This window comes from Dromiciops gliroides, chromosome 5 (genome assembly GCF_019393635.1).
Source record: "Dromiciops gliroides isolate mDroGli1 chromosome 5, mDroGli1.pri, whole genome shotgun sequence".
In the NCBI taxonomy this organism is placed as follows: domain Eukaryota; kingdom Metazoa; phylum Chordata; class Mammalia; order Microbiotheria; family Microbiotheriidae; genus Dromiciops; species Dromiciops gliroides.
The window spans coordinates 199,836,970-199,853,490 of NC_057865.1; the positions used below are offsets into that span (position 1 = coordinate 199,836,970).

A 16,521-nucleotide genomic window follows, 5' to 3' on the forward strand; every position below is an offset into this window, starting at 1 on the left:
GAGGAATTGTTACTTCTGGAGATCCAGGCCTTTGTGAGAGTCAAAAGTAACATGGCAAAAACTTTCCTTTTGGTTAGTTCCCCTTACCTGGGGATAAGAGTTTCCATTAAGCCTTGGGGTTCAAACCACCAGATTCTAGATTCTGTCCTTTCTCCCCTTCCATTTCCTCTGTTCCAGGGAGAGACTGTTTCTAGGACAATGTTAAAGACCTGATTGCCTACCAGCCAATTTTAATGGAAGCACTGAAACACAGTGGATACATTTTCTAATGCTATCCCCATCATTTCATGTTTCAGTGGGACCCCCAAATTGGCATGTGGCATTTTTCATCTGAAATTCCCTTACAACATGGTACAATCCATTTATAATCTTCTCACCAGAGATGTGTTCCACAAGAACCCCCTCCCTACACACACAACCCATACTGCATGGGATATGGCAATTGAAAGGCCCCTCGGTGTGTGACATACTCCAATCAGATAACCCTCTCTCTAATTTTCATAACATACTGAATCGCAAACTTACTCTTTTCCCCTCACAAGATAGTGTATTCCGACAAGACATCCCATCATAATACGGCATGTACCAGTGGTGGTATCTTTAACCGAGTCATTTATGCCCATACAAGAAGAAGCAGTTAGGAATATAGCTGTACCACCTGAGGAAAGGATAGGAATTTGGCCCCTGCTACAAGGGAAACCATTTGCATTCCCATTTTTTGCTTGGCAGAATTAGGACAAAGGGATAAATAAGGGAATACTGATAAGAGGGGAATGGAGAGTCTCATTTCAAGTTTCTGGCCTAATAATCTCTCCAGGATCCCAGCATAGTCTACAGGTGAGTCTCCTTCTCCAAAGTCATCAGTCCCTCTTTAGCCGGAGAAGGTGAATAACCCAGGCTATGAACACCATTGGAACGCTGCTTGGGCTGCGGCAGATCCAAGGCTGGGGAGATAAGTTGTCGAAAGCGCTGTGGAGAAAACAGACAAGATGGAGGAGGGTAAAGAGGAAAACATTCTTAAAATCAGCCAGTCTGGTGTAAAAGTCAATGGATCAGTGAAATCTCCTTTCTCTTCCTACAACTTGCTGGATCAGTGGAGATCAGTCCATTGCCTGATATATGAACATGAGATAAGTGGAAATGACCTGGCACCTCATTCATTCACATTATGGTACATTCCAATGAAAAATGTCTTCACCCTTACCGTATGGTGCATTTCAATGAGTCTCTTTCACACATGTGCACACAGGTACATTCACAACACAGTGCCTCCAGTAGGACTCTCTCCCCTACTTACAAAATGCATCCTAAAAGAACCCCACTCATAATGTGAGATATGTCAGAGGGTGCCTCTTAGTTTTACACCATGATAGCATCCTTTTAGCATGAACTCTCAGGTCCCATATTTTGTTCCCTGTATGACTCCTCTCCGCAGTCCTTTTCTATCACCTTTCCCATCTTCCACCTCCTTCTCCTATCCTCTTACCTTCTTGAAAGAGCCTTGGATCTTCAGTAAGGCTATAATGAAGAAGAGTGGGACACAGACCATGGAAGAGAGTGCCAGCATCCAGCCAATTGAGTATCCCCAGGGTGGGTATACATAGACATTATTATATTTGAGCGGTGTGTACTCGATCAGGGAGAACAGAAATGTGGCCTGGGTAAAAGAAGAAGGTACAGTAATGGTTAGGAGGATGGCCCGTGACAAACCATTCACATTCATTTGAGAGTTGTACTTCCGAAGCCATCTAGACCAACCCATACACAAAAGAACTCATTATAACATACCTCTTTTCACAGGCTAACTCCTCAAATACTTGAAATCAACTCTCACATCTCCCCTGAATTTTCTCCAGGCCAAACATGCTCATTTCCTGCAACCAATCTTCATATGTCATGGACAAACCATTTGTAGCCTTGGATGCCCTTATCTGGGTATCCTCTAGTTTATCAATGTCCTATTGGAGGCATGGTGCCCAGAACTGAGCACCCTACTCCAGATGTGGTCTCATGAAGACAGAATGCCATGGGAAGATCCCCTCCCTTTTTCTGAAAGCTATACCTCTCTTCATGCAGCCCAAGATTAGTAGCCAAAGCACATATTGAGCTTGCAGTCCACTAAAAAACCTAGGATGTTTTGGTTTTTTTCAGAATAATTGTTCTCTAGCCATACTTCTTATACTTAAAGTTGATCTTTTCATATCCAAGTGCAAGTCTTTATTTATTGAATTTTGTCTTATCAGATTCAGCCTAGTGCCTGACGGTCATCTGGTGTGTTAGCTATCTTTCTCAGTTTTGGGTCATCTGCAAATACAATAAGCATGTTTTCATCCAAGTCATTGATAACATTAAACAGTATGGAATCAAGCACAGACCCCTGGAGTACTCCAGGAGAGACCTCCTGCCATCCTGACACTGAACCACTAACAACTACTTTGATATTAACAGTTACTGACCATTCAATCAGTTCTGAATCCATTGGGTTGTATTATCTTCTAATCTAGACCTCTCTATTTTCTCCACAAGAATAGTATGAGATAGCTTATAAAAAGTTTTACTAAAATGATCAACCACATCTCCACAGGACCAATCATGAAGCGCACTACCTCCCTCCTGGACTTACGATGCAGAATGAGACATATCTAGGGGCATGGAAATGTGTGGATTTGTTTTGCTTTACCGTGCTTATTGGTTACAAGGATTGTATCTTGTTTCTTTGTTTGGTGAGGAGATTTAGGAAAAAGAGGAAAACTAGAAAAATGTTACCAAAAAAAGAGAAAGAAATCAAAGCATTTTTTAAAAAAATACACCAAAAAACCTAAAAGGAAGTCCAGAGGGAAATACAGACAAGCAGGACAACTTTCAAAGTAACACACCAGATAAAGAAATATATGAAATAAATATATACATGTATATACATATATGTGTACATTTATATACACATACATGTATACATATTTAAAACAAGCTGTATGTAATTCACAGGTTTCACATATAATCCTCTCTTTCTATCCTAGCTCATAGTTGGAAGCATTCTCTTTTTCTGTGTCTATTAACTTCAAATAAAAAAATTTAAGCTTTGATAAAATCTAGGTGAATTATATCTATAGGATTCCTTCATCTGTTAGTTTAGCAATTCTATCAAAAAGGGAAATAAGTCAGTCTGGTATGACCGTGATGAAGACATACTGGATCTTTGTAATCATCACTTCCTTTTCTAGATGTTGGCCAAGTAATAATCCTTTCATGATCCTTTCAAGAGTTTTTCCAGGAACCAAAATCAAGCTCAATGGCATATAATTTGTGGGCTCTGTTCTCCTTCCTCCTTTCTTCTCTCCCTTTCCTTCTTTTCAAAGCTAGGACATTTGTCCATTTCCAATCATGCCATCCCTCTTCTGTTTTCCATGATCTTTCAAATATCATTAACAGAAGCTGGGCAATAACATTTGCCAGTTCTTTTAGGACCTGAGCATGTAGTTCATTTGGTCTAAGTGATTTGAATTAATCAAGGACTTCTAAGGGCTCTCTTACTATCTCCTTACTTATCTTGAGTATCATTTTCCTGTTAGTCATTTTGATGCTATTTCCCGTGCAAAGGTCATTATTCTTTGCAGAGAAAGCATAAACAAAATAAGAATTGAGCAGCTCTGCTTTTATCTCAGTTGTCAGTTATCATTTTCCTATTCATCCCCAGCAAAGGTCCTAACCCATCTTTTATCCTTGTCCTTCCCTCAACATAGCGTAAAATGCTTGTTGTTCTCTTCCCTCAATTCATTCTCAGTTTTAGCTTTACTAAAACAACTGGACCTTGCTACACTCATATCCATTATTTTACCTGACATTTCTTCCATCTTTTGTACAAAGCTACCCTCTCTATTCCCCTTTCCCATCTTTTAATTTATCCTAGTTATTTTAGGCATACCTATCAAAAGTCAAGGACCAGTCAGGAGTTTCATTCCACTAAGGATGAGATGATACCTATGAGGTCAAATTTGTCACCTTGTGGTAAGACATATAGTTGTTGTTGCTTGTTGCCTAAAATTGGAGCATTTGTGGAGAAACATTTGAGAATATAGAGTTTTACTGTTGGTTCCTTTCTTGATTTTTTTATCCCCTGTGAATTTCTGATTCTCTCAACAGTCATTATTTTTGTTGATGCCTACTCTTTATAATATCTAACCTTAGGGATATATGTAGGAAGTCTTCTCATGTTCCCAACCTTTTTTGGTTAAAGCCCTTTTGATTAGATTTACAAGATGTCTGTCAATAGCCTGTGTTAGATGTATTTGTCCAGGAATCTGTCAACCTTGTAAGCTGGGAGCCAGGAATCCAAGTTGCATTCTCAGATACCATCTTCTTGGTCAGCTGTTCACTTCCCAATTTAACTTTTTTTCTTTCTGCATTCCTTGGCTTCAATGGGCAACAGTAAAGAAAATACAATCTTTATGCGTATGGTCTTCAGTTTCTTGCTCAAGACTTCATAGTCAGTGGCAATACATTTTGGTACCTTCTGGTAATACCATTTTTGCCCACATGAATCATTAATGTGAGTATTTGTCATCCATTTTGATAAGTCTTGGGAGGTTCTCTGTTATTCTCAGTCCCAACCCTGCCCATCCTCTACTTTTCTGTGCTGCCAAGATATGGCAAAGATTAAAATACAAGAAACCTTGGAAATATGGAGGGATAGAGCCTGAGCATGGGAATGAGTCTGGAGCTCTCTTCAAAATGCAAAAAATAAATAAATAAATTCAGAATCATTGAATTTTTAAACATTATTTATGACGTTATTTAGTCTATTCTACTTCCAAGCAGATATGTACCTAATTATATTCTACCATCAAGTATGTTAATGTCTCCACCCACAAAGGTGACCTTTATTAAGGCATTTGAAGGATCAACACAAGTCAGATGGAAGGCTCTCCCGGACATAACTGTAAACAGATGGCAAATCCAACAGGGATTGGAAGAGGTAAATCTCTTTTGAGGGGAGTAGGGGTTGGAGAGCAGGGTAAGAGAATCAGTAAGTCCTTAACTTTACATCAATGACAGGAATAAGGAATGGAGGAGATATGAGGGAAGGGGAAATAGTGGGATAAAGTAGAAAGAATGCAATACTAGGAGTCAGGAACATATCAGCTCCAATACTTACTTGTTATATGGACTTTGGTAAGTCTATATAAGTCTCTCTAAGACTCATTTTCCTTATCTAAGTAATGGAGTTATATTTGTATACTCTATAAAGATAGTAAAAGTACTTGTAAAAGTACAAGGCTTTTGTGAGGAATTTGCTTTACAAATCTTAAAGTCCTATAAAAATGTGAGTTATTAAGATTGACTACATAGAAGCATACTAAGTCCCTCTCCTACCCCATTCCTAAAAGTCACTTGTATAATATTAATTTAGTGTCCTTAGTTAAAATATACATAAGGTCCCCAAACCTTATGTATACTTAATCTAAATCCCATGGAAACAATTTCACTCACTGAAATTCTTTTTCCTTCATTCTGATCAAATATCTAATTAGTCTTCCTTTTTTTAAAAAAAAATCAAGTTTAGGAAGAAACTAGAAAATACATGTAACTAAGATAAGATAGAGGGAATGTTCCTGTTATTAACCAAACAAAATTACCTTGGTTTTGGTTATACTCTGGACAAGACCTTTGGTTTCCAGAAAGAGTTCATCTCCAAGAATGGACCTCCCAACTTGGCTATTGTTCTGTTTGATGAATCAAAAACTCTAAACTGAACTTTCTGTTTGTAAAATATTGATTTTGTTTCTGAATACTATAAAATAAAGGAAGATTTTACCTGGATAGGAATAAACAAGGGAAACTATCAATGAATACTCCCTCTAAGCAGTAAAATGTATAAATATGTATAATATTCACATGTGTTATATATGTATGTATACCTGCTAATATATTCAGGCGATAGTTACACATATCATGTATGTATATTAATATATCCATCATTGCAATATATATGTAGTAATACTGTATATAAAATAATATAATATATGTGTGTGTGTATATATATATGGATGGATGGATGGATGGAGCGGAAGAGAGAGAGAGAGAGTATCCGACAGATTTGAAGTCAAGAAACACAGAGTACTAAGTTTTCCCTGTCACAAAGAATACAAAAAAAAGGGGGAGAAAAGGACCTTAAGAATGATGGGGAGGGGCAGCTAGGTGGCGCAGTGGATAGAGCACCGGCCCTGGAGTCGGGAGGACCTGAGTTCAAATCCGGCCTCAGACGCTTAACACTTACTAGCTGTGTGACCCTGGGCAAGTCACCTAACCCCAATTGCCTCACTAAAAAAAAAAAAAGAATGATGGGGAAAGATAGGCACAGAGGTAAAGACAAAGGTATTTAAACAAGTGAAAAGAGAAATATACATAAGATAGCAAGGGTGATAAGATTGGGCCTGAATAAATTAAATAAGCATGAATTAAGTACCTATCATATGCATACTAGACAAAGAAAATAAAATATATGATTTAGATTTCCTTTTTCCCTGCTTCCCTAGGAGTTCTAATTTGGGAGAAAAGTAGCTGGATTGGAGTATAACATACCAGGCAAAGTCCAGGAGTTATGAAGAGCCAGCAGATCTTTACCAGTGGCCATGGCCGGTAGCCGATCATGTCTTCAATATTATCATAGAAACGGTCAGCTCCTGGAAAAGGGGAAATAGAGGTAGGTGAAAGAGAATGGGAATGAGAGAATGATGCTACCATATGCTAGAAAGGAACTGTAACAGTGATTCAGTGTTCCTCCCCATTTGGAGATGGGAGGCAGGAACAGGGAAGAAGAAAGAGTCTTCTTAAAATTATCATTGAAAGAAAAAGAAATGGGGAGGGTATGGAGGTCTATAAAAGTGAAGGTGAATCAATGTAATATAAAGCCCTGCAGTCACGAGAGATACAAGTTCAAATTTTACCTCTGACACTTACTATGTATGAACCCATGGGAAAGTCCTTTAACCTCCCATAGTCTTGGCTTCCTCCTCTGTAAAATGGTGAGGGTCAAAGAGATATAATGTATATTTAAAAAGTGCTTTGCAAACTTTAAAGCCCTATATAAACATCACTATTGTTTTTAAAGAGCTCCTGGTTTGTCATGCATTGAAAATCAGAAGAATAGGAAATCTATTCTCAACTCTGCTAGCAAGTAGCAGCATGATTGTGAACAAGTTGAGTGACTACTGTGTCCCAAGTCAGAACCCTTTGTGTGAGAATTAAGTATAGGTTCAATAAAAAAGTAGAACATAGCAGAGAGTACTAGACTTGGAGTTAAGAAGACACAAGTTCAAGTCTCACCTCTCAATTCAATTTAAATAAGCGTTTTTAAAAATGCTTACTATATTCCAGGCACTCTGCTCAGCATTGGGAACTAACCATGTGATCTTGAGGAAGTTAACCTCTCTGAATCTCAGTTTCTTCATCTGTAAAATGGGGATATTAATAATCTGTAGTTGTTACCTAACCAGGTTGTCATTAGACTTAAATGAAATAGCTCACATAAGGATCTTTGCAAACTTTAAAATGCTACATAAATGTCAGCTCCTGCTAGTATCACTAATGATGGGGAAAACAATAATGTGATCTACTATTTGCCTAGAGACGCTGTGAGCTCTCATGGATGTGTCCAAGGAGAGGCTTGACAACCATTACTCAGGGATGATGTAGGACAAAGGTATCAAATGGGTACCTAGAGTGTGGCTTGAACCAGATTAAAAAACAGAATATTCTAACAGTCATTCCATCTATATTGATTATTAAGATACACTATATGTCAGGTACAAGACTAGAGATCCAAAGACAAAAGCAACAGTGCTTGCCCATATGCAGCTTACATTTCAACAGAAAGGGAAAGAAAATACGCATTTTTTAAAAAGTGATATAAAAATTGTGAGATTAAAATGTAATTGGGGAATATTGAACAAAATTAATTTTAAAAATTTTCATGCTGAACACATTTTAGTTTGTACTGCTAAACAGGACAAACAAAAGTAGGTATGTTATAGAGATTGGTCTATAGAATGATAAACATTTTGTATTTTTTTTAACATTAGATGAAATGAAATTTCTTTTAGTCATAGTATTTACTCTACCTGTAATGGCCCTCAAGAAGCTCTTGTGTAAAAAAAAAGATAAGATAAATGTAGTTCAGAGAAGGTTAAAATGAATTCAAAGCTAGCTTTGAATTAATTTTTTTAAATCCTGTGTTGAAAGCATAGCAGTAAAATGAGAATTTAAAGTGCTTGAATGCTGTTTTAAAAATAAGCAATTAAAAAAGATGAAATGTTTCAGTTTATGGTCTAATTAGACTGCTTTAGACTGTATCATGAATCTATAGCTTACAAAGGAAAAAAAAGTACCAATACTCTGTATTTAATAAACATTATTTCTATACTTCCATATGCATAACTCCATATGCTTTTATAATAGTCTCTGAAGGGTTAGGTTCAAAAGGGGGAATGTGTAACAATGAAACTGCTATTCCACATTTATTTCACTATATATAATTGAATGATGAAGTGGGGGGGGGGGATGATAAGTAATTTCCAAGAAAGTAATCCTTCTATAGAGCACTGACCCTGGAGTCAGGACGAGCTGAGTTCAAATCTGGCCTCAGACACTTGACACTTACTAGCTGTGTGACCCTGGGCAAGTCATTTAACCTCAATTGCCTCTCACACACACAAAAAAACCAGTAATCCTTCTGTCCTGAAAATCATAGAAGAAAAGTAGAGGAAATCTGGGCATATTCTGCCATGCAATGGAAATTTAGAGGAAGCTACCTTTTATTATATTAATATTTTTATTAAAATGTAATATAAGTAGCAATATAGAAACTAAACTTGATCAGTGAATTTTCACATTTAAAGGGATTAATTTCATCACAGAATATTTCAGTCATTCCATCTATAACAATCAATAAATTGAGACTTTGTTAAGGTACTAATATGGGTCAGATACTAGAGGAGAGATCCAAAGACAAAAGCAACAGTGCTTGCCCATATGCAGCTTACATTTCAATAGAAAGGAGAAGGAAATAAGTATTTTTTTTAAAAAGTGCTATAAAAGTTGTGAGTTGTTAAGATTAAATATCTAGTCACATACTAAGGTCCTTTCCTCATTTCTAGGTATTACTGTATAATATTAATTCAGTTTCCTTAGTTAAGTACTTGGCTCCCAAGTTTTTTTGTTTTGTTTTGGTTTTTTTGCAGGGCAATGGGGGTTAAGTGACTTGCCCAGGGTCACATCAGTAAGTATCAAGTGTCTGAGGCCGGATTTGAACTCAGGTACTTCTGAATCCAGGGCAAGTGCTTTATCCACTGCGCCACCTAGCTGCCCCCAGCTCCCCAGTTCTTAACCTTGTTGTTCAGTTGTTTTTCCATTTGTATCCAATTCTTGATGATTCCATTTGGGGTTTTCTCGGCAGAGACACTGGAATGGTTTGCTAATTCCTTCTCCAGCTATTTTCCAGATGAGGAACTGTGGCAAACAGGGTTAAATGACTTGTCCAGAGTCACACAGTTAATAAGTGTCTGAGATCAGATTTGAACTCAGGAAGATGAGTGTTCCTGACTCCACGTCTGCCACTCTATCCACTGTGCTACCTAGTTTCCCTACCCCAAACTTTATGTATACTTAATCAAAATCACAGAGACAATTTCATACAGTTAAATTCTTTTGCCTCCATTCTTATCAATATTTAATTAGTCTTCCTTTTAAAGAAAACAATCAAATTTAATAAGAAATGGGGAAATACATGAAACTAAAATAAGAGAGGCAGCTTGGTGGTACAGTGAATAGAGCACCGGCCCTGGAGTCAGGAGTACCTGAGTTCAAATCTGGCCTCAGACACTTAACACTTACTAGCTGTATGATCCTGGGCAAGTCACTTAACCCCAATTGCCTCACTAAAAAAAAAAAGAAAGAAAGAAAGAAAAGAAAAAGAAAAAAAAGGAAACTAAAATAAGAGACAGAATGTTCTATCTAGCATAGAATATCCTAACATCAATAATGTTAACATGGGGGCAGCTAGGTGGTGCAGTGGATAAAGCATTGACCCTGGATTCAGGAGAACCTGAGTTCAAATCCAGCCTCAGACACTTGACACTTACTAGCTGTGTGACCCTGGGCAAGTCACTTAACCTTCATTGCCCCGCCCCCCCCAAATTAAAATAATGTTAACATGTGATTTGGTAGGTCAGTATGCTACATGCAAGGATCCTATTGTACTTTAGTGGCCCCCTCCCCAATTTCTATTTGCGTTTGACACTAATGCTGTAATGTACAGTCCCGCATTGGGGGAGGTTGGATAAAATAATCTCCAAGGTTCCTTCCAACTCTAATAGCAAAGTAAATAATGACTTCAGCCCTATCTCCGTGTAGAAGAGAGCAGTGCTATCTCAACACAGCCAAACTATCAAACTTTCATGCTTCATTGTGACTTTGGTTCTCAAAGGCTGTGCTGGCAGAAGGAAGTATCTGGCAGGTTCTCCCAAGAGTGGTATAGACCCAGCAAGAGACTGCATGCCAGGCATTCGAGGACCAGCCTGGCTAGATTCAAAGAGACCCATCCACAGAAGCTTAACCGGCAGATGGTGGCTTCCTTTTTTTTTTTTTCCCATGAAACTCATGAAGACTTTCTACCTTTCTACCAAGGAAAGGAGAAGTTGTTTTAGTGGAGGGGGTACCAATATCATGAAGTTTTTGAAATATGAGAGAAACATCATCACTATAGCTACGAATTGCTAGATGACGATTGGTGGGAGAAGAGGGGCTGGATGCCAATTCATCAAGACCCTGCTCTGGTCTGGGCCTCAAATATTTCACATCTCATACCGCTGCTATACCCACTCTTCTCCCCTCTCCATTCCCCATGCTTACCGTACACCCAGCTGATGCAGACCACCTCGAAAAATGAAAGGAAGAGTAGGCACATGCCACTGGAGGCGTAATAATCAAACAGCTGGAAAATGTACATTCCACCCTGTGAAGAAAATAGCAAAGCTGAGCTCTTTGCCAGGAAGAATGCCCAGGGCCTGGGATAGGAAAACCCACCAGGGACCCCTATATACTTATAGGAAAGTGGGTCTTTGAGCACAGAAAACGTCTGGGCAACTTTGGGGCCTGGCTCTTGTGAGGTTCTTCCTCATACCAAGTTGGGGTGAGTGCCTAGGGATCCAGGCCCTGGACAGAAGGTGCATAGGGCCCCGCCCCACTGTTTTGTCACGGGCCAGACTACAAATGGACAGGAGGAGGCTTCATTAGAGTCCTTCTGCAGCTTGGGCTCCAACACACCTGCCTCTCTTACCTCGGTGACAAGAAGCAGGCCAATCAAGTAGCATATGACCGCGATAATGAGGATGAGGAGCTCCCGCCTCCCTTGCTTCCGTAGCTGTCTGGGGAACATGTCCATGGAGGCCGTCACCAGGCACTCCACACAGACAAACTGTGGGTGGGGGAGGGGAGGAGGTTGGGAGGGGAGAGGGGAAGGTGAGAGCAGGCTATTCCCCCTCTTCCCCCTGTCCTTACCCCACCCCACCTCCCGGGGAAGGCCCCCTTCTGCCACTTCCTCTTTCCCTCTGACACACGCATCCTCAGATGTGGGAGGGAATGGGGGCAGTTGAGGAGGGGGAGCTCAGGGTAAAGCAAATTCTGAAAAAGTGGCCATTCAAGTATTATTGGGAAGAAAAGCCTGCAGATGGAGCTAATGTCTTCCTCCGTGGTTTCATCATGGCAGAGAGGACCCTGAACGCTCAAAGAGGTCATGCCCTGACAGGTCCCAGCAAGCCAAAAAGGCTCAGGTAGGCAGCATCTCTCATCTCAGGGCCGAGCTGGCTCAGGTCACAAAGGCTCATCACCAGAAGCTCTGCCTGTACGTGTTTTGGTGGGTTTTTTAATTTGGCTTTTTGGTTACAGTAAATCATGAACCTATCTCCTGTGTCAGGGGAGGGGAGGGCACATGTGCATGAAATCAAACCACAAATCCGGAAACAAGCATGACTGCAGATTTTTGGATCTAGACCAACCTAAGCCTGGCTAGGGAGGATTGCACTGTACTCTGGCCTTCCAAAGTGGCTCCTCAGATGGCTGGAAGCACTGGCCCAGGAAGTGGATAAGAGGGAGAAAGAGGACAAGAAGAAAATGGGAAGTGGTTGGAAGAGAAGAGCATTGTGAGAGACAGTCAAAAAGGAGCCTGGGCTAGAGAGCCCACAAGGAAGTTTGGGCCAACCTGTTTAACTAGGTTAGGGGCATTTTAGGATATGAGAAAGAAGAGAGAGAAGGAAGGAGAGAAGGGAGGAAGAGTGGAAGGGAAGGAAGGGAGAGAGGGAAGGAGAGAAAGAAAGAAAGAGAGAAAGAGAAAGAAGGGGGAAGGAAGGAAGGAAGGAAGGAAGGAAGGAAGGAAGGAAGGAAGGAAGGAAGGAAGGAAGGAAGGAAGGAAGGAAGGAAGGAAGGAAGGAAGGAAGGAAGGAAGGTAAACCCTAGATAAGCTTTAAGAAAATTTCCCTGTGACTCAGAGGTGAGCATGTAATGAACCAGAGAGCATGAGAAAAGCCTGATTCTTATCCTTTAGGAGTCAGTCTCCTCCCAGACGAGGTTGGGGTCCTTTGGTGGGAGGTGGTACCTCCTTCCTGGGTTACATGCTTTACAGAAATATAGAGGGGTACACACTTCAACAGCTACTTACCCTTCCTTCCTTTCTTCTTTCCTTAGGCCAATACTACATTTGTCAAGTCCAGGTTAAGGGAACAGGATGGAAGAACCCATGAGGAGAAGGAGGTATCAAAAAGGGGCTCAGGAAGAGAACAGAGAAAGCATGCTACTTACCTAGAGGGAGAGGGGAACTAGGCTTAATACAAATCTAGAGAGAATTTGGTCAGCAGGCACATCTGATGGAAGGGTCCAGGAGACAGAAAGATAATCATAGCACACATATGCATGGGGAAGAACCCTAGTTTTGGAGTAAGGGGACCTAGATTTGAATCTTGGTTCTGCTAATTATTATTTGTGTGAATTTAAGTCTCTTCTCCTTTGGACTTAGTCAGAAGTTGGACTAAATGACTTTTAAGATCCTTCCAGGGGCAGCTAGGTGGCGCAGTGGATAAAGCACCGGCACTGGATTCAGGAGTACCTGAGTTCAAATCCGGCCTCAGACACTTAACACTTACTAGCTGGGCAAGTCACTTAACCCCAATTGCCTTACCAAAAAAAAAAAAAAAGATCCTTCCAGTTCCGAAACCCATCTAAATGGCAAGGCCCAGCAAGAAGAGCAGTCGAGGAAGCAGGCACCATGAGGGGAGAAGGCCCAAGGTGGCAGGAGTTTGTCACATTACACCTGTACAAGGAAGGAGCTGAGAAGTAGGGGGAGAGAGAAATAGGCGCATGTCTCTGACACCCTTACCTGGCTATCCAGTCCTAGAAATATCAGCATGATGAAGAAGAGGCAGGACCAGAGCTGAGATAAGGGCATCAAGGTTACTGCCTTAGGAAATGCAATGAAGGCCAGGCCGGGACCTGTGAAACATCCCAATGAGCAGGGGTGAGGAGCTTCTCACTTTTACCCTCCACCCAGAGATCCCTTTCTCCAACTGTGAATGAGTGGACACCAGGACTGGATCCTGGGACAGAACCAAGAGATGAGGAATTAGTTCATTAACATAATTTCATGGCCCAAGTCCCTCACAAGCAAGATGTGGACTGTAGGAACCCCACTGTACCTTTTGCCATGTCTGGGACTCTGGGTAAAGTGGTCAGGGGAGATGATCCAGGGTGCATGTTCTCACTCACACCCTTCCTTATAATATGATCTCCTAAAACATTTCGGCACATACCTGATTCTGCCACCTCAGAAATGGGCACCCCCTGTTCCTGAGCCATGAAGCCCAAGACGGAGAAGACAACAAAGCCAGCCATGAAGCTGGTCGCACTATTCAGAAAGCAGAGGGCGATGCAGTCCCTGGGAGAAGAAGACCACAAAAATGAGAGAGAACAGAGGAAGAGAGAAATAAGGAGAGACAGAGATGAAAGGAAGGAAAAAAGGAAGGAGAAAAAGAAAAGAGGAAAGGCGGGGAAAAAGGAGAAACAGAGATAGGGTCAGTCTCTCCTAACTCCAGTATTCTTTCATTACATCATGAAACCACTCATGTCTTCTCTACTATCATGTCCTCCTTAATTTTTCTCTTCTCTAGGCTAAACATTCCAAGTTATACATATGACATGGTCTAGGGTCCATTCACCATACTGATTGCTCTCCTTGGGATCCACAATATCTGCCAATGTCCTTTCTAAAATGTGACATTCAATATAGAACAGAGCACAACAGATATGATCTGACCAAAGCAGATTAAAAAGGAACTATCAATTCATTTATTATATCTGTCTTAATGCAGTCTAAGATCTCATTGTCTTTCTGGCCACCAAGTCAATATTATCTATTCTTGTTAAACCTATGGTCCACCAAAACCCGCGAGATTTTTTTCATGTGAACTAATGTCTAGCCATGCTTTTTCCATCTTTTACTTGGGTGGATGATTTGTTGACAAATAAACTCTTAGAGTCATAGATTCCATTGACAGAATAGGATCTCTTTAGATCATTTCAAAGACTCCCAGCTTCAACTAATCCCTCAGAGGTGAGAAAAGAAGTGAAATCCTAGTAAAGTGAGGTTGGGATAATTGCCTAAGAATTCCTACTTGAGTAGAAACCAGCAAAAAACTTTCAAGCTGACTTTGGCTTTTTTTACCACTGGAAACCTTAACACTCTATGTCATATTGTCATATCCTGGGTTTTGTAAACTGAAATGGGATGCAGAAGCCAATTCTTGGAATCTATTTTAGACATAAAAATCTCTAAGTGAAACTTATGGTTAAAAATCTTCTCTCCTCTACTACAGAGAAATAGATACTCCCTCCTCTTTCACTCCTTCACTCAGCTCTTATGAGATTCAATAGCTCACATAATCAGCTATTTCTTGCTCCTAACCTAAAATACCATCCACTTCAGCTCAAGTCAATTTCCTCTTGTTTAATCTTGGGATCCAAGAACTTGGAGGAACAGCTAAGAAGGCCAAAGGGTAGATAGGTTCCTACTTGTAACAGTTGTTGTGGTACTTGTTGTAGCTGCCCAAGGCTGTGAGGCAACCTTGACAGATGGCGAAGGAGAAGAAGATCTGAGTGCCTGCATCCATCCACACCTGCAATCAATCCAAGACGTATGTGATCAATGAGGAGAGAGGTAAGAGCCCAGAGCTACACTAAGGGGAAAGACCAAAGACATCAATGATTAAGCATCATCAGGAATCTGGTTTCCAGTCTCAGCTCAACTTCTGAGGTGCTAGATAATCTTTAGAGCAGTTTTCTTTCCTGAACTTAAAATGAAGGAACCATGACTTCTTAGGATAATGGATGTTCACCTACAACTTGCATGCTATGGCTATTACGCAAAATAATGTTTGCAGGAGCAGCTGGGATAGTTGCTACTGTCATGACCTCTCCCTGGCTGCTTTTTTTAGTCTGCTGGATGCCAGTTCTGCCCAATGTCAGCAAGAGCTGACACCCCTCTTTCCCTGTGCCTGGCATATCAGAAGAATCACAAGACTATAATATTTAAAACTCAAAGGGATCTTGTCTAACCTCTTCAATCAATCAACAAGCATTTATTAAGCATTACTATATATACACTGGGTATACAAATTCAGAAATGAGACAGTGACTGTCCTCAAGAAACTTACATTCTACTAAGAAATACAACTTAATCACAGATAAGTATAGAATATATGTGTATATACATATATAGGTATGTATACCACATATATATACATATATGTATGTATAGGATAGGATAGTAGATATGATATGATATGGTATAGTATAGTTTAAGTTAGTATACTATACTAAACTTTACTACACTATACTATAGCATATTATATATGCATATATACATATACATATGCACATATATGCCACATAGTGATGGGGAGGAGCATTACCAACTGGAGGAATAAGGTCTTTTGAAGGAAATGATGCTTGAGATGAACCTTGAAGGAAGCTAGAGATTCCAAAAGATGGAAATGAATAGAGAGAGCATTCTAAGCATGAGGGACAACCTGTCCAAAGGTGAGAGATGGACTGTTTTGGACAGGCAACATCAAGGAAGCCAATTTGGTTAGAGTATAGCCATGAGTATATGTGTGATCATCCTGGAAAGATGGGTTTTATTTTACAGAGGAGAAATTATTTGCTTGAGGTCATACCAGTAGTAAAATTCACTTCTTCTGACTCCAGATTCAGTGCTCTTTCTACTATACCACTGCCTCTCAAATAAAAATTCCTTTGGAGATGAAGCCATCTCTAAATATACTAAGCAAATCTCAGTAGACTCTTGTATATTGTATCAATAATGAAACTGAAACTAGTTATCCCGACCAAGTTTAACAAAATGGTTCTATTATACTCAAATAGACTTCAGTTTTCAATGGCTATTTCTTCTAATTCTCCATC

The 16,521-nt window shown here is 40.1% G+C and overlaps 1 protein-coding gene across 5 annotated transcripts in view; it reads right to left on the bottom strand.

Annotated features, from left to right (window-relative positions):
• Positions 1-525: 525 nt before the first annotated feature.
• Positions 526-16,521, bottom strand: part of SLC6A12 (solute carrier family 6 member 12) — a 37,277-nt gene continuing 21,281 nt past the window's right edge. For all 5 annotated transcript variants that reach the window (XM_043966146.1, XM_043966142.1, XM_043966143.1 and 2 more), the window contains exons 8-15: positions 15,112-15,215; positions 13,854-13,978; positions 13,424-13,536; positions 11,333-11,470; positions 10,906-11,008; positions 6,580-6,680; positions 1,487-1,657; positions 526-969 (exon numbers count right to left, since the gene is read on the bottom strand). In XM_043966146.1, coding sequence (XP_043822081.1) covers positions 832-969; positions 1,487-1,657; positions 6,580-6,680; positions 10,906-11,008; positions 11,333-11,470; positions 13,424-13,536; positions 13,854-13,978; positions 15,112-15,215 — 993 coding nt within the window. In that variant the 3' untranslated portion in view covers positions 526-831. The remainder of the gene's footprint in view (positions 970-1,486; positions 1,658-6,579; positions 6,681-10,905; positions 11,009-11,332; positions 11,471-13,423; positions 13,537-13,853; positions 13,979-15,111; positions 15,216-16,521) is intronic.